This window comes from Neophocaena asiaeorientalis, unplaced genomic scaffold (assembly GCF_003031525.2).
Source record: "Neophocaena asiaeorientalis asiaeorientalis breed wild unplaced genomic scaffold, Neophocaena_asiaeorientalis_V1.1 scaffold39, whole genome shotgun sequence".
In the NCBI taxonomy this organism is placed as follows: domain Eukaryota; kingdom Metazoa; phylum Chordata; class Mammalia; order Artiodactyla; family Phocoenidae; genus Neophocaena; species Neophocaena asiaeorientalis.
This window is the reverse complement of record NW_020175670.1, coordinates 7,723,904-7,741,977: the sequence shown is the minus strand read 5'-3', so window position 1 is coordinate 7,741,977 and position 18,074 is coordinate 7,723,904. Positions and strand designations below refer to the sequence as shown.

General features: G+C 42.5%; 1 protein-coding gene across 11 annotated transcripts in view; it reads left to right on the top strand.

Annotated features, from left to right (window-relative positions):
* The window catches only part of TBC1D1 (TBC1 domain family member 1), a 353,465-nt gene that overhangs the window by 174,609 nt on the left and 160,782 nt on the right, over positions 1–18,074 (top strand). For all 11 annotated transcript variants that reach the window (XR_003001308.1, XR_003001307.1, XR_003001309.1 and 8 more), the window contains 2 exons: positions 7,182–7,367; positions 13,273–13,434. Coding sequence is in view for 8 of the 11 variants with exons in the window: in XM_024731609.1 (XP_024587377.1) it covers positions 7,182–7,367; positions 13,273–13,434 (348 nt within the window). In the remaining 3 variants the exon portion in view is untranslated. The remainder of the gene's footprint in view (positions 1–7,181; positions 7,368–13,272; positions 13,435–18,074) is intronic.

Below are 18,074 nucleotides of genomic sequence, written 5' to 3'. Positions count from 1 at the left end.
GGCTGAGGACAAAACGCATCTTAATAGAGCCTTGGAAACTCACCCCAGATGGCTAATTTGGGAGGGCATAGGGATAAAGATCTGCAGGGCTCTTGCTGCTGTTTTTAGTTTCTGCATTTCTTGTCTGTTTTCTTAAAAAAAACTTGTGTGCTTGCCTCCCCATTACATCCCCTCACCACCCCCATCCCCACCCCGCTGCACCCCGTCTCAGGCAGAGTTAGGCTCGCTCTTCTGTCTTGAGAGCTTATCCCCCAACCCTAGCACTTTTTCACATTGTTTCATAATAGCCCTTCACTTGTCGCATCCACCAAGCTCTCCATTCCCTGCTGACCGGGATATCTTTCCAACGCTAAAGAATGCATAAATGAAATACATTTTCTTTTGAAAACTGTAAAAACCCCAAATCTTCCATGATTCCCACTAATTAATACCTAAAGGAACCAGGCAGTCATTGCTGTCTGTAGTCTGGGCCTGACCATATTCTTCTCTTCTGTTTGCGCGTGCGCCATCTGGTCATGAGCAGAATGGGTCCGTGCATGATAACTGATATTCCCCTGCATACCCCGTGATGCTGCTCCCTTTACCAGGCATGGCGCCCATCATTTCCACCTGTCTGAATTTTACTTGTCCTTAAAGAACAACTATCAGTTCCTAAAACCTGATGCTGATAAGAAGAATGATAGCTGACATTTTATCGAATGCTTGCTATGTGCCAGGCTTATCTTTTTTTCCACGTTTGCCTAATTAATGCTCACACTAATCCTCTGAGAGGCACTGGAATGCAGATTTTGCAGGTGAGGATACAGGTATGAGGTGTTCAAACCACCTGTTTGAGGTTAAGTAGCTAGATGAGTGGTGGAGCAGGGATTTGATCGCAGGTATCTTGCTCCAGGGCCTATGCCCTTGACCTGGTACACAGGAGAAATTCGTTTTCTTTGCTGAACTTCTAGAATACTTTCTTTGTATTTCTCAGCACTTGTGTACTTCTCCCAATCACCCTGCTTGAAATTTGAGGGACTGTGGCGTGTTCCTATCTGGATTTCTAGCAGCAGGTGAAAAAAACTTAGAAATATTTCTTTTAAAAAAAGAATGTTATTATTTAAAAATTATGTTTTCCTGTAGCTAGACCATGATATAATGCAGCTGTAGAAAAATAGCGAGGTTATTGTTTTGGGGTTATTTTCCATAAAACATCCAAAGTAGTCAGAGTAGAGTGTGGAGAGATCTCGGGTAAATGAATCTGTTTGTTCATGACTTTTCCACGTGCTTCTGCTGTTTCCCAGGCACGGGATACGGCAGGGACCGCAGAAATCTCTGCTCTCCTGGCATCTATGTTCCGTTGTAGTAGAGGTAAAGTTTGCACTTTGTAAACAGTTGGACGGCATTCATTCGAGGATTGCCTATTTCTTTCTTAAATCTACACATTCATTTTACTTTGTTTTTTTAAGAAATTTTCTTCAGCTGTTGGTAACAACAGGTGCTGCAGATGTTAATCCCTGCTGCTGTTAACTTTTCTCCAGAGATTTAATGTTCAGTTTTAATTCTTGTTTCCAAGGTCTATTCATGTCGTTCAAACAGAAGTTTGAGAATAACTGGAATTTTAAACGTTTTCTTTTTCTTCTGCCATGGGAGACCAGGATTTTTCAGGAGGGATGGCGAGAGTTTTAACCTGCTCTGTTGTGGGATAACAGAAAAAAGCGGCGTATTGGAGAATAAGGATCTGTCTCTTCATTTTCTTCCTGGGGCTTCTCTTTCTTACAGGGCACCTGACGCGTGATTTAATGTTGTATGTTTAAAGGGAGGAGAACTGCAGTTCAACCTTGGTATCACTGTCTTGTGAAAACATAGGAAAGGAGCCCTGTATTCCAGACTTCGCAGAGCCGGAGGCTGGACAGGTGTGAGGCCATGTGCATGTTCCTTTTCCTCCTGCCCTGTCACACCAGCAGTGTGATGTCACGCTCTTCCCCACACACATGTGTGCAGAGAGGACACAGCAGCACAGAGCAGTCAGAGAGCAGTTCGGCATCTGTGACATTGACACACCAGCAGAGGTCATATTTATGACTCTATTGAGAATGTCACAGCAGTGATTTAGATGCAGGCAGTTGTCTCTTAGGGCCCCTGAATTATGGCTGGTTTTAAAATTCTTAGAACCCACTGAAGGCCATTGTTTCTGAGAGCCTACATAATTTAAGCCTTCTACATCCTGTCATTACAGGAGATGTCAGAATAGTAAAAGCCAATCCCAGGCTGACCTGTTCCTGCAACCCTGTGGTTTTGTGGCTCTGCAGACTTTATAAAGCTGTCTGTCGGTGCCTGTGGTCCCCACAGTTGGGGCAGTTGGTGGTGAATGTCACCTCTCACATTTTGCCCCGAGGGACTGGAACCCAAAAGGTGTACGCATTTACAGAGGTTTACAAAGAGGGGTGGGGCAGGCCACTGCTCAGCCTCTGCTGCACTAAGGCGCGTTCTTCCACCTGAGCCCCTAGCTGGCTGCCTCTCAGCAAGAATAGAAGTCGAGGACAGAAGCCAGAGCCCCACTGTTGTTCTGGAGATTATTAGAAACAGCAAAGCCTTTCTTAGACCACTGAGCACATCACATCCGGGGTACATATAAGAGACTCAACAAATACTAGTGTAAATGGCTTAAGAATTATCCACGTTCAAACAGTGAACATATTTATTATTAGAACAAGGTTCTCAGTCAACGGCTGTCCAACATTTTCACGTTATAATCCTCACCCTGCCCCTCCATTCAACCCCCTGTGTACATGAGTACACATCTCATAAGACTGCACCCCAAACACGTATGCGCACGCACATGTGAAAGAGGACTGATCACAAAGCTATAGCCTTGTCCCAAATCTGGGTCTTTTAGCATTGATAAGATTAGCTGGGCCACATTTAGAATAAACAGATATTTAACTATCCCCCTCTTGTAAATCACTAACTACTTTGTAACTAGGCTACTCTTAATATGAACAAAAGATAGTATATTTTTTTAAATTGTTAATTATAGACTATAACATCCGTAATTGTTACCACATAAAATAAACTTGGGCAAAGGGGATATATTTTACCCCTTCCCAGGGTTAGGAGAGAGTAAGTGATGGGTATTTTGTTCTGATTCAGGTTCTCACTGGGGATGATTTTGTTCCCCCTTCTCCCCAGGGGACATTTAGCAATGTCTGGGCATTTTTGATTGTCGCTGCTGGCACGGGCGGATATTATTGTCATCTAGTAGGTAGTGCCCAGGGATGCGGATAAACATGCCACAGTGCACAGAACAGTCCCCCATGACAAAGAATTAGCCAGCCCAAAGTGTCAGTAGTGCTGGGATAGGGAAACCCTGCTGTAAGTTGTTAGGTTTATTTGCTGACCTTTACAGTGGATTAACCTTTATTTAGTTAATTCAGAGGTGAAATTAACACCAGTGCCCCTAATCTGTCTTTGTATCCTGCAGTGGGCCTTGGCACCCTGACCAGGATTGGGATGCGCTCTGACCATGTGTGAAGGCCTGAGTTCAGGCAGCTGACAGCAGCATTTGGACTGGGTTCTAGCAGTCACAGCGAAAGAAAATGAAGAGCTGTCATGATAATAAGTGCCTAAGGTTACGTGAGGGAGTGAAGAGTAAAAATGTGATGTGGAGCCCGCTGTTGGGAGTATGTTTTGAGACCAGCAATAGTGGCATCACCTGGCCACTTAATGGAAATGCAGACTCTCAGGCTCCCCTCAGACTGAGTCAAAATCTGCATTTCAGCACGATACCCACGTGATGTTTGTGCATCTGGAAGTTAGAGGCACTGGGTAAGCATTTTTTTACTTTGGAGGAAAATATACCTTGGTTCAGATTGTGGCTCTGACTCTTAGCAGAGGTGTGACCTTGACCGTGTTACAAAACCTCACTGCACCTTAGTTATTTCGGCTGTAGAAAGGGGATAACATCACCTATCTCATGAGGTGGTTGTGACACCTCTCATGTGGTTGTGATGGTTTACCGTCTTTCAACAGCCAAGATGGTAAAAAGAAGAAAACAAAACAAAAACAAAATAAAGGGAAAGGGCTCAAGTAGAAGACTTCAAGCTGCAGAGTAAGATTAAATAGGAATACTGACTAAAGTTCCTTTTGCAAAAGGGATTAATTTAGACTATATTGTGTTCAATAGTGAGTAATCCTAAGTATACAGGTTGTGAGGGGTGACTTGTCTTCTAAGTGTTTTGCAAGAGAACATTTTTTAATCTTTGATTTAAATCAGAACAGGTTTGCATTTTCTTTAATTTTTTGATTATAAAAATGTTTATTGTCACACATTTAGAAAATACAGGAAATACAAAGAAGAACGGCAAGCACACCAATCCCGGTACCTACCTATCTCTTCTTTTATTCAACAATTATTTATCAAGCATCTGCTGGGTGCCAGGGACTGCTTGGTGTTGGACAGACCCCCGTCGACAAGGTGGCAAGGTTCTAGCCTTCTCAGAGCTTACAATGTTGAGTGACTAAATTTTGATGCGTTTCCTTCCAGTATTTTTTTCTGTGCCCTTAATGAATATGTGATAGCAAACAATAAGAGCTAATGTTCACTGTATTACTGTGTGTTGGACCCTGTTTTAGGTGGTTTGTATGGTATGTATTAACTCAGTTCCTATAACACCACTCTGAGGGAGGTGCTGTTATTCCCACTTAACAGATTGGGAAATTGAGGCACAAAGAGATTAAGCAACTTGCTAAAGATCACAAAATCCATAAATGCAGAGTCTTGATTATAAACCAGGCAGCCAGGCTCCAGAGCCTGACCCTATTAGTCACAGAACTGTACTGCCTCTCATAATACTTACAAAATTGAGATCATACAATATAGACAATTTTAATTCTTGCTTTCATATTGACCATTACACGTGAGCATCCTCCTGTAACGTGCATAAACGCTCTATTTCTTACCTCCAAAAGAAGTAGAATTTTAATTCATTTGTTTAACAGGGTCATAATGAAATAAACATAAATAAAAATGTGATGATAAGCATTTAAATGCTTACAGAGATTATAAGGCATTCTTAATGGCTTATCATTTGTTTAAAGATCCTGTACTTTCAAGGGGAGTTAAGATGGACAAGTTACATTAGGAAATTAAACATTTTGTAGCTTGTACTTGATTTTGTAGCAGGAAAACAAACCCAGCTTAAGATAAAGAGCAATGGTGATGACTGTTCTATAAATTAGTCATAACATGGAATTGTGTTGGAGATGTTGAATGGAAGAGATAGTGTATTGTCTTACGGGGTGGGGCGGTTGTGAGACTCAGGTTGCCTGTGCGGGGCTTTTCACGGCATGTGTTAAGAATGCACTGTGTCAGATGAGGTCCACTTGTGTGTGGGAACTTCGCTAGTTTCATAGTGAACCGGTGGGATGGTCTCTGTGCGTGTCCATAAGGTATTAGTGAGATACAACAACACTGTACCAGCAGCAGAGTGTCTGCAGTTGGGAAAGGCACAAATTCCTGAACTGTAAAGAGATTTCAACTAAGAAATAGAAATTTCAAAATTGATGGCATAGGAGACATTTGAATTGTAGGCATATCTAAATTGTAGGGGTATCCACAGAAAGCATGAACTTATTCATTGTCTCACCCTGGGCAAATTACTTGGCTTCTCTGAACCATAGTTTTCTCTTCAGGCTAATACTTGCCTTCTGGAGTTGGCATCAGGATGAAATGAGTCTGTCCATATAAAACACCTGGCATGGTGCCTAGCACTTGGTAGAGGATTTATTAATGGTCACAGTTACTCTTGGCTGTTAAGTAAGTTTTAATCTTTTTTAAAAACACCTGGCCTTATATACAACACAGTGGTTAAGAATGTACATAAAAGCCAGACTGCTTGGGTTCCAACCCTGGCTCTACGATTTTCTAGCTGTGTGGCACTGGGCAAGGCACGTGAACTCCTGTGCTTTAGTTTGCTTCTCTTTAAAACTGAATAGTTACAGTACCTACATGTTAGGGTGGTTGAGTGTTAAGTAAATTATTATATATAAAACCCTCAGAACAGTCTGGTATGGAGCACTGTATGAATGCTTGCTGTTGTTATCAGTAATACACTCATTAACTCAGAAGAAGATAAAGTAGTATACCTTACGAAGTAGATATCTTTGAACATCTCAGCTGATGCGACTTTTGCTTATTACTATTTGATGTATAATTTGTTTGATGTTCGTGGCTCAGGTGTAGTTTTTTCAATGCATATTGAAACTTGATTTTTAAATTTGGTGATACCATTGTGTAATATCTGAATAAGCAGAATTTTCTGATCAGACACTATGTTTAAATATAAATTTTTATTGAAAAATGACCATTCTGGCTGTGGTATATATGTGTACAGTGGAATACTATTCAGTCATAAAAAAGAATGAATTTTTGCCATTTGCAGCAACACGGATGGACTTGGAGGGCATTATGCTAAGTGAAATAAGTCAGACAGAGAAAGACAAACACTGTATGATCTCACTTATGTAGAATCCAGAAAATACAACAAACAAGTGAATATAACAAAAAGGAAGCAGACGCACAGATAGAGAACAAGCTAGTGGTTATCAGCGGGGAGGGGGAACGAGGGGGAAGAGGAATAGGGCTACAAACTATTATGTACAAAATAAGCTACAAGGATATATTATACAACACAGGGAGTATAGCCGATATTTTATATTAACTATAAATGGAGTATAAACTTTAAAAATGGTGAATCACACAGATTAGAAAACAAACTTACGGTTACCAAGGTGGGGAGGAATATTGGGATGAATTGGGAGGTTGGGATTGACATATATACACTAATATGTATAAAACAGATAACTAATGAGAACCTACTGTATAGCACAGGGAACTCTGCTCAGTGCTCTGTGGTGACCTAAATGGGAAGGAAATCTAAAAAAGAGGGGATATATATATGTATAACTGATTCACTTTGCTGTAGAGCAGAAACTAACACAACACTGTAAAGCAACTATACTCCAATAAAAAATAAATTAATTTAAAAAAATTGTAAAAATTGTGAATCACTATATTATACACCTGTAACTTATATGATATTGTACAGCAACTATACTTAAAAAAAGAAAACAAAATCAAGAGGAAGAAAAAGGAGAAAAAAGAAAAATGACCATTCTGAAATGTCCTTTTTCCTCCCCAGATTATTCAGAGCTGGGAGAGCTTCCCCCACGATCTCCTCTAGAACCAGTTTGTGAAGATGGACCCTTTGGCCCTGTCCCAGAGGAAAAGAAAAGGACATCTCGTGAACTTCGAGAGCTGTGGCAAAAGGCCATTCTACAACAGATACTGCTCCTCCGGATGGAGAAGGAAAATCAGAAGCTGCAAGGTTGGTTTGCCACTTTTTATATTTAACAGGCCTGATGTTGATTTAATTTGTCCTGACTCTAAAGTGAAGCGTATCAGACATAAGCGTGTTATTCTTTAAAAAAAAAAAAAGAAAAAGGCAAGGTACTCTAACATACATACATACACACATGCATATTAAAATACCTGTTACTTTTCCAAAGCAAAGTTAGTACTTTTCACTTTCTAGAGATTTAATGATAATCTCGCCAATTCTATTAAATTAAATCTTCTGAGAGACATCCTTCAAATGTAAGCTTTAACTCTCTGAAAAGTGGTTTTTGTTTTCTTCTTTCTCTCCCTCCCCCTGCTTTGTCCTCAACCGTAGTCTTTGCCTGGTACTAGGTATGAACTGATCCTACCTAAATCATTAAAGTTCATAACCTCACTCTATGTGCGTTTTTAGTGAGTGGCAGGCAACCTGAAAAATAGAGAACTAAGACTTCAAGTTAGCTGAGCTGTACCTGTACTGATAACAAGGTTTTATAAGGACACACTCATTTAATCCTGGTGACAACTCAAGAAGGCAGGTATAGCCTGAAGAGGAAACTAATGCTCAGAGAAGCCCAGGGTTATGTTAGTGTCAAAGTAAGCCATGAACTTTGAAAGTTTAGATTCTGTTCATTTCCTGTTTCCATAGTCATTTGAACGAATAAATATTATTTGCAAAGTAGCTAAGGAGCTGAGTTGTATGTACCCTGGGTGGTATACTGCAAAGAGCACGGGTCTTGGAGTGCAGAGAGCTGCCTGGATATAAAATAAGGAGGATTTTGGTTGGGAAATCAGAACATACTCTTTAAAAGGGAGGCTGTACGAGTAGTACATGGTGGCCCTGTCCAGAGCAATTCTGGAATTAACTTCCTCCTTGATTGCAGAGCTTCATCTTTTATTGTGATGTTTGTATAGAGCTGAAAGTTAAGACACCAAATCTGGTGAATAAGGTTCATTGTCCATATAAATATGTCATCTTTGACCAAAAACAAGAGTCAAGTACAAAGTAATAAGACCTTTTGATACGAGAGTAGTTGAGCGGTTGGAATTGTCTGCTTACAGGTGTAGTGGGCTCTCCAGTACCCAGTATTGAAGCTGAGAGAGACAGCTCATCCCATGAGGCTGCTATGGAAAGGGATGCCATGGTGAGGGGAGTTTAGAGCAGTGAATGCTAAGTTTTCTTCCAAGTCTGTTTTTCTACCATTTTCCTGTATGTTCTTGAAGGTAATTCTAAAAGCAGATGTCTAAAAGAGATTTAATAGTGATGGCATCGCTGAGTGTTCCATCGACTAAATGACAGCTTTGGAGCACAGCGCTTATAATCATGTGTATGTTGGTGGGGATTTTTGTTGAAAAGTAAAAAGGCACTTATATTCATCATGTAGGTCATAAACCTTAATGCTTTTCCTGGCCCGTCTTCTTGCAGATGGCAGCTACGGAAAATCAGGGCATAGTTGTAAAATGGGAAGGATGCTGGCTGGCTTCTTGGGAGTGTTGGGAGGAATCGTGACTGTGACTGATGAGACAAGATCAGATTGCCACAGTGGCAGAGCTTTTGTAAAGCCATGTAAATGGTGACCAGGCAGACTAGAATGGGCAGGGAAGAGTTTCCTAAGGTACCTAGAACACCTTGCCCTTGTTCACTAGCCCTTGCCAGCGTCCTCATTTGCTGCTTCCTTGTTTCATCCAGCAGAGTTCTGTCCTGTGTGGTCTCTTATTTTTACTGTTTGAATTTATTCCTCTCCTTAGCTCTGTAAGGTCCAACATATGCTTATCTTGGTGGTGAAAGCATAATAAACTTGCTAAATATCATTTAGGAAGCATTGTGTCAGTGTGTACAGTACCTGTATTGCTGAGAAAACTAATCAACAATAAGAGCCTGATCATGAATGGCCTAAAAACATGTAGTAAGTTTTGTTGGGGTGGCATGGGGGGCACAGAATCATTAAATACAGAGGCAAGATTTGACAAGAACCAACCAGGAGTGCACTAGAGAGGCAGTCATTTTATCGCTTTTTTTTTCAGTTACTTTTAAAGGAAGGTTAAATTGCAGCTGGAAGTGGCGCTTGCAGTTGATCAAGAATTCAGGCTGAATTGCATGCTTTTTGGGAAAGAAATGAGAGGAACATATAGGAGGAGGTTCTTCCTATGGTTAAGCCTTTTTCCTGGCTTTTGAATATACGGATCAAATATTTATTACTATTCCGGGAGCACTGCATTCAAGAAAGAATCAAACCACGTCATCTAAATCTGTTTCACTTCATTGTAGACCATTGGAAGCTGAATTGTGATTTCCTCAAAAGTTAAACAGCTGATTTTCAGTGGTGCTGGGGCTGAAATGCATGGCCTCTCTCCCCGGCCCTCAGTCCTCTGCAGCACCCTCTGCAAGGCCATTTCCGTCATTATAAATGATGCTGGAGCAGCCTGATGCCGGACAGCAGGGTGACTCACCACAGCCATGGGTTTTGGTCAGCACTATACTGCTTATCGGGCTGAGTCATATAATTTAATGTTGCAGATACTACATCGGCATAATGATAACACAGTGAATTTTGAGTTTTAATTGATTATCATTGAAGATATTTTTAAAAGATTTTCCTAAGTTAAACAAGTACTACACGTTGGTTATCAAAAAAAAAATAGATATTGAGTGCAGTTTTTCTAAACTCTCTACAAGTTTGGGCGTCATTTAATTACTGAGACTCCCAGCCTCTTAGCCTTCCTTCCCTTTCTAAGTTTTCAGGAGATGGTGGCAGTTGGAAGAGCATTTTGTCCGTGAAGGCAGTTGCTAATAGAGCAGAACTGGGACAGGCAGCCACAGCACACCCTGTGCGGTGACATAATCAGACCTGAACATTATTAGTCTGCAGTCCAGGTTGTAGCTCACATCCACGTTCAATGGCGATTAGATGACTCTTTTGCAAAGTTACATTTTGATCTCATTTAGTCCTGGTTTCTCCTAGCCCCAGAAACTCTTAAACATGGGTTTGCAGACACTTATTTAATAAAAGAGTTTGGTCTTGTATCTCACGTTCTTGCCTTAGAGCCTTGGTGTTTGTTGTGGGGTTGCATCATCTGCCTTGCTTGATAAGGCATTTTGGAGGCCGCTGGTTTAGGGAGCAGTGTTGTCAGGACACTGAAACGGCAGGCTGTTGCTTGGGCCAACAGCAAAATACATAGCTTAATAAGCCTTTTCAGCTGCATTTTCTGGCCAGATACTTCTGTTCTGTTGACTTCAGAGTAGGTTCCTCTTGTTGCTTTCTGGGCTCTTTAGTATCCGGACGTGCTCACAGCAGAATTCACTGCCAGAGAAATGTACATTTGGCCCCAAGAGCCTTGTACTGCTTGCAGTCACTGTTTGGCAGGGCTGGCCCTGAACCTTATGTGCCACAAGGGTTAGCTCAGCTCTAATGGCATCTACTATGTGTAGATGAGAAGCTGAGAGAAATTGAGGGTTGACATTTTTTAAAAATTTGAACTCCACATACACGTAGGGAGTTATTTAGCAGGACCTTGAAAATGTGTTCTTCAAAGTAAGAAGGAAAAGAATAAAGACAGAAGATGAAAAATCACAGAAGATGAGAAGGAGGCAGCAGTAGGCCTAGAGTCTCCTGGCCACCCACCAGCTAGTAAATCACCATGGGCAAGTCCCTTGCTCACTTTGAACTTCAGTTTCTGTGTCCATGAAGTGAGAGGCTGGACGAGGGATCTCTGCAGCCCTTTTCAGCGCCATCTTTTGATGCGTTTGTACTCTTAAAGGCGGTAACTGGGTCAGTTAAGTACAGAAAACATGCATAAGATGACTAAGATCTTACTGTCAGGTTAGCATTAGTCAGATTCTTTGAGTTATTATCATGTGCTCAATTTCTAATGGGGAAAAAGAAAATATTTCATGTTATCAGCACTTGGTTTGTAAAGCAACATTATTTCGATTTCTTTTGCTTTTATAATTTTGGTAGTTTGTGGAGCAGTTGCTAATTAGCAGACATCTTGTAGATGGTTAGTATATTTCATCTCACTTAAACCTCACAGGAGCAACTCAGTGAAATAGCTGTAATTCCTATTTAAAAAATAATCCAGGGTGCAAAAATCCTGCACCCAGCACATCCTGATTCTGCGGCCCTGGACAAAGTAATGAACCTGCTCGGCCTCGGTCTCCTCCAGAATAAAAGTTGGGGCGGGGGAGGGTGGATTTGTGGGATGCGGGGAGAGCAGATTGTGCGAGGTGTGCACTGACTTAGTGTCTCTGGGACTAAGAACTCTTCGCCAATAAACTTAACAGCTTAGATGAAATGGACAAACTTATTGGAAGGTGCAGTTTATCACAACTGAAATAAGAAGGAAAAGAAGTCTGAGTGGCCCTATATCTGTTAAAGAGATAAAATTTGCATTGAGACTCTTTCACACAAAGAAAAGTCTAGGTCCAGATAGCTCCACTGGATTCTAGCAAACATTTAAGGCCCCTCATTGATACCTGCCTAGTCTCAGAAAATGTGTATAATTAATCACAGCAAGTTCTGCAGTGTGGTGGAGAAAGGCAAGGGGCCCAGGCCCATTCCGCCTCCTGCTTGGACCTTGGGGGAGGGGCTCAGTCTTCTCATCCAAAGATACCTGCCTCACAGTGTCCTGAAGATTAGAAAAATGCTGCAGATAAACCTATTTGCAGGGCAGGACTAGAGACGCAGACATAGAAAACAGATGCGTGGACACGGGGCGGGGGAACGTAGTTGGGACGAATTGGGAGATTAGGATTGACATATATACACTACCATGAGTAAAATAGCTAGTGGGAACCTGCTGTATAACACAGGGAGCTCAGCTTGGTGCTCTGTGATGACCTAGGTGGGCGGGATGGGGGGTGAGGTGGGAGGGAGGTCTAAGAGGGAGGGGATATGTGTATACATATTGCTGATTCACTTCGTTGTACGGCAGAAACTAACACAACGTTGTAAAGCAACTGTACCCCAATAAAAAAAAAAGAAAGAAAGGAAAAGAGAAAAAAAGATTAAATGTCACTAAATATAGAGTACTTAAGACATATAGTGTTTATTATTATCATAAAGAAGACAAGTTTACAGCTCTGCAGAAGCCTGTATGTTGGCTTATGCTGAGCTATGTATCCTACCTGCTTTCCCAATAAACTCAGTCTAGATCGGAGATAGGTTGTGGAGTGGATATGGGGGCTGACAACATTACCACCTTGTCTGAATAGGATTTAGTGGTTTTAGGTGGGAGTGAGGTTGTCAGCTTTAATCCTTCTTAGGTCCCCTGCTCCCCGCCCCCCCCCCCCAAGTTTGGTAATTTAGGTATAATTCTTAATGCAGCTGTAAGCTGAACAAGTTTGGTAGGAAATAATAGCTATCTTCATATATTTGAGGAGATGCCACATGAAAAGGGTAGATTTATTCTGTTCAGCCCCAGGCAGCAGAAATGTGACGAAGGGTAGAAGCTACTTAACGGAGGTTTGGCTCTAAATAAGAAGGAACTGTCCTCGGAGAGCCTGTCCTAGTTTAGATGAAGTTTTGTTGAGAGCTCGTCATGCCAGGCGCTGGGAATTCCAACACATAGTTCCTGCCCTTGAGATGTCTCTGGTTAATAGGGTAGCTGTGGAGATGGGTAGAATTGGATAGGTGTGGGGTGTATTTTAGCAGTAGATCCAGCAGAATCCATTGGGGGTGAAGGACTGAGAGGAATCAAGGATGCCTCCTAGGTGTTTAGCTTCTTCCAAGGTAAGGAAGCTGTGGTGGGGCAGGAACCGTGTCTTTACCTTGGACCTGTTAAGCTGGCTTGTAGCCGCTTGACGTCTCAGCGGTGGTGATGAGCAGGCAGCTGTGCTGTGAAGTAGGAGACACGGAGCTGTAGCATTCACTAACGTGCTCTTAAATTGTCTGTTCTAGCCTCTGAGAATGATTTGCTGAACAAGCGCCTAAAGCTTGATTATGAAGAAATCACTCCTTGTCTTAAAGAAGTAACTACAGTGTGGGAAAAGATGCTTACCACTCCAGGAAGATCAAAAATTAAGTTTGACATGGAAAAAATGCACTCGGCTGTTGGGCAAGGTAAGCTTAACTGGGAATCAGTCCAGCCGGCCTCACCCCTCACTGATGACTGGGGAGAAGTATGGAATAAAAAATAATTTTTAAGTCCATTTTCGGTGGCCATCTCTCTCCTATTTATCATGTCTTTACCTAATCTGTTTCCAGACGTCTTAGTTAATTGATGTGAGTTTCATTACCTTTCATGATTCCTCTTAATTAAGTTAATTAAGGAAACAGGAAGAAGACAAAAGAATACCTAAGGGCTTAGTTGCCTACAAACTGGGTAATGATGTGATGATAAGCTGAGTGAAATAGTAAACTGACAGTGAACTGTGTGCCTTCTGTCTGGATGCTCTCAGGAGGTAACATAGTGTCCAGCCCGGACTTCAGGCAGGTAGGCTCGGGTTTGGATTCCAGCTCTCCAGTTACTTTGCAGCCCTTGAAATAAAAGACGCCGTGTGGCTAAGAAGGCCTCACCTCTTAATGAGACCCCTAAGTGACGGAAATAAAGAGATTTATAAACATCCCAAGTTAAAGTTCGATCAAGGTGGCAGGATTTTAGGGTGTCAACTTGGGAGAAGGAGGAGTAATTCTAGGGAATTTTAAATAATTCAAAGTTTACTTTGGTTTTAAAGGATTTCTCTAAAGGTATCAAGGTGTAGAACTTTATAATCTGGAGCGTACTTTTCTAGGAGTGGGATTGCAAAGAGGCTACCTGAGCAGTTGGCAATATGGGCCAGAAGCAAACTCTGCTCACCTTTGACCCAGCACTGCCACGTATAGAAACCCGTTCTAGAAATGAATCAGTCAAAAATGTACTGCAGTGGGAAGAGTGCAGATTGTGGTAGTGTTTAATGGCCAAAAAACAAAGCAGAACCCGAAAAACCCCAACTGCGTGGCCACACGTATGTCATATTCCTTGAAAATAACGCAGTAGATTTATATTGACGGCAGTAAAAGGTTTCTGAGGTCAGTCGTTAAATGAGAAAGGACAGCGTGGCCTCATGTACAGCTGTGTATCTCCATATGTGTATATGTAGAAAGACATCCTTGACGTGTTTGCAGATAACCTGAGTTGTAGACAGGATGGCCATCCATCCGGGTTACCCGGCATAGCCCTGCTTTACAACCTGTCCAGTAATTAATAGCCTTCCTCCCCTTTGCTTTCAAAAGCTTCCCGCTTTGGGTGGTGAATTATATGTTCCCTCTAGTTATGAATGGTTTTTCACTTTCTTCTTTATACCTCCTGTATTTTCAGAAGGTTTGTTTGTTTTTCTCACGTTTATAAATAGTGAGCATATATGACTTCTAAAGTGAGTAAAAGTTAAAAAGTATTTACATCTGGGGGGAGGGTGGCTTCCTGCCTGCGCGCCCAGTCCCACTGCCAGGTTTCTTTCTGGGGTTAGGAGTGGAGGCAAAACCGAGCGTGCAGAAGGCTGTTCCAGGTCATTCTTAGCAAACACATTGGCACCGATTTGCATGACCCTTTGTTTTTAAATCGTAAAATCTAAGCTTTCTCTTAAACACCAGAATATGTGGTACTGTCCAGGGACGGCCAGTATTTTTTTCCTCCCCAAAATAAAGGTTTGATAAGATAATGGAAATGATTTAGTAATAAGGGGAAATTGTTCATCTCATAACTTGGGAAATTTCCCAGTTTGACAAAAATATTTTGTGAAAAGCCCCACTATTAATCACGTAACATGCTGACTGTTTTTCAGCCCACATTTGTTGCTAATACAGTGTGAAGTATGAGGTGTGTATGTGTCTGTACATCTCCCTACCCCTCCAGATACATCTCTGAGCAGGAGAAAAGAAACAGAACAGTATAAAAAAGCAGATATCAGGGTGGATTAGTTTCCTGTTGCTGCCATAACAAATGATAACAAAATTGGTGGCTAAAACAACAGAAAGTTTTCTCTCTTAGTTCTGGAAGCCAGAAGTCTGAAGTCAGGGCGCGTGGACAGGGTCGCCCTTGGCCTCTCCCAGCTTCTGGTGGCTGTCGGCACTCCTTGACCGTGGCTGCGTCACTTCAGTCTCTGCCTCTGTGGGCATATCGCCTCCTCTTCTTGTCTTCTCCTCTGTGTGACTCTTTTCTAAAGACATTGTCATTCTGGGTTATGGCCTCATTTCGAGGTCTTTACCTAACTTAATTATCTCTGCAAAGACCGTTTTCCCAAATAAGGTAACATTCACAGCCTCAGGTGATCAGGACGTGGGCATACCTTTTTGGAGGCCACCACTCAGCCCACTACACAGGGTCATCCAGTTGGCTCCGAGTTAAACATTCAGAGAACGTGTAGGATGTGGTCACAGTTAAGTGTGTCCCTGTGTTTCTCCCATAGTGTAAAACCAAATTACTGACTAGACTGTAAGTATTTCCAAGAGATGGCTGAGTAATGCTTTCTAAACAGCTCCTGTGAATCTGTAATAAATGAAATTGGCTTTCTGGTTCAGATTCACAAATGATGATTTTATTATTAATTGCCAGGTAGGAACGTAAGATATTTTCCTCAGTACCCATCTGAGTAGCAGCTTGTGTGACAGTGAGAACTTTGAGAGAAAACGGCAGTCAGTTTCCCTGGGTTGCCAGCAACGAGCTGGGGCACCTCTTCTCAGCAAGGGGCCTCTGTTTCCCCATCTGCACCATGTGGAGCATCATCGTATTTCCCTCAGCGGGTTGTGGGGATGATGTAACGTGTTCAGGTTGGTGACGGCGCCTGGTCACCTCACAGGGAGTGTTAGCTGCTGCTCTTTCCCGGAGTAGGATCTGCTCTCAGAGACGGCTGGGGAAACTAGCAAATGACCTTCCTGGGTAGGCTCTCCGAGTGGCAGGGAGGGGTACAAAGTGCTCACAGTTTTTTTCTGGATGGAAAGGGAGATTAATCCCTGATTACGAGGCTCCTTTTCTCTGAAGAGCACTCCTCAGAGATGAGGAGGGTTTGGTGTCTTATCCTGCCGTTTTCTTTGTCTCCCCATTTCCACGTTTGGGCCTTGAAACAGCGGAATCACGAACCCAAGAATTTTGATCCAAAACAGTCACTTTTTCTAATGAGGTTTGACCTGAGTAACATCATTGACTTTAAGAGGACGTTTCTTAGTTTTAGACAACATTTTAAAATTACTTTGAGTATTTAAATTAATCACGTCTAAAACATTAGGTAGAGGCTCTTAGATCATTTTTCTTGTTTGTAGGTCCATGTTGAATGCCCACCAGGGCATGTTCATGCAGACTGTCCCCTGTGCAGCCACTGGCCCCTTCCTCCAGCCCACGCTTGCAGAAAGACGTCCAATCAGTACTCCAGAATCTCAGCTTTGATTCGGCTACTCCTTCCCCAACTCAAAAACATTCAGTGGCTCCCTTCGGCTACCAAATAAAGTGCAGGTTTCTTGCCCTCGGTTTTGCCTCTAGTAAAGCCCTTCCAGCCTGACTGCCACCTGCTCCCTCCTGCATGTGCCGTGTGCCCAGGGAGGCCTGTGGAAACGCTCTTGGTTCCCTTCCTCTGAATTGGCTTCTCTCTTCTTCCTGCCACTCTTGAGTCTTGGCACAAGTGAAGGAGTCCAGGAAACCTAGATCTCCTTCGTCCACACTCACCTCTTTGGATCTATCCCTTCTCTGAGTTCACTTTTGTTTTTTTAAACTTTAAAAAAAATTTTTTTACTTATTTATTTTTTATTTTGGGTCTCCTCCTTCCCCAACTCAAAAACATTCAGTGGCTCCCTTCGGCTACCAAATAAAGTGCAGGTTTCTTGCCCTCGGTTTTGCCTCTAACAAAGCCCTTCCAGCCTGACTGCCACCTGCTCCCTCCTGCATGTGCCGTGTGCCCAGGGAGGCCTGTGGAAACGCTCTTGGTTCCCTTCCTCTGAATTGGCTTCTCTCTTCTTCCTGCCACTCTTGAGTCTTGGCACAAGTGAAGGAGTCCAGGAAACCTAGATCTCCTTCGTCCACACTCACCTCTTTGGATCTATCCCTTCTCTGAGTTCACTGTTGTTTTTTTAAACTTTAAAAAAATTTTTTTTACTTATTTATTTTTTATTTTGGGCTGTGTCAGGTCTTAGTTGTGGCACGCGGGATCTTCGTTGCGGCATGTGGGATCTTCCGCTGCAGCGTACAGGCTCTGTAGTTGCGGCACGTGGGCCTAGTTGCCCCACGGCATGTGGGATCTTAGTTCCCCGACCAGGAATCGAACCCACGTCCCCTGCATTGGAAGGTGGATTCTTAACCACTGGGCCACCAGGGAAGTCCCTGAGATCCCATTTTGCAGTGTCGTTCATTGGAAGGTGGATTCTTAACCACTGGGCCACCAGGGAAGCCCCTGAGATCCCATTTTGCAGTGTCGTATTACATGCCTGCAGTTATTTCCCAAGGACGTTAGTAATTGGTGCCAGTTATAGGGGTTCATGTCACTCATCAGGTTATCGCAGAGTCTAGCACAGTCTGCACGTAGTACCTAGATATGTACTGCGAAAGGTGGGAGGGGATCAGGGAGGTGAGGGAAGAATGGCGGGGAGTGTGGAGGAAGGAAGGAAGGGAGCAAATATGACAGAATTCTGGTTGCTTTATTTCCATTCCTAAGCAGTTAATTCACAGTGGAACTAGAAGTTGGATCAGTGGACTGAAGCACAACTTGTTTTTATTGTTAAGTTGAATTCTGTACATG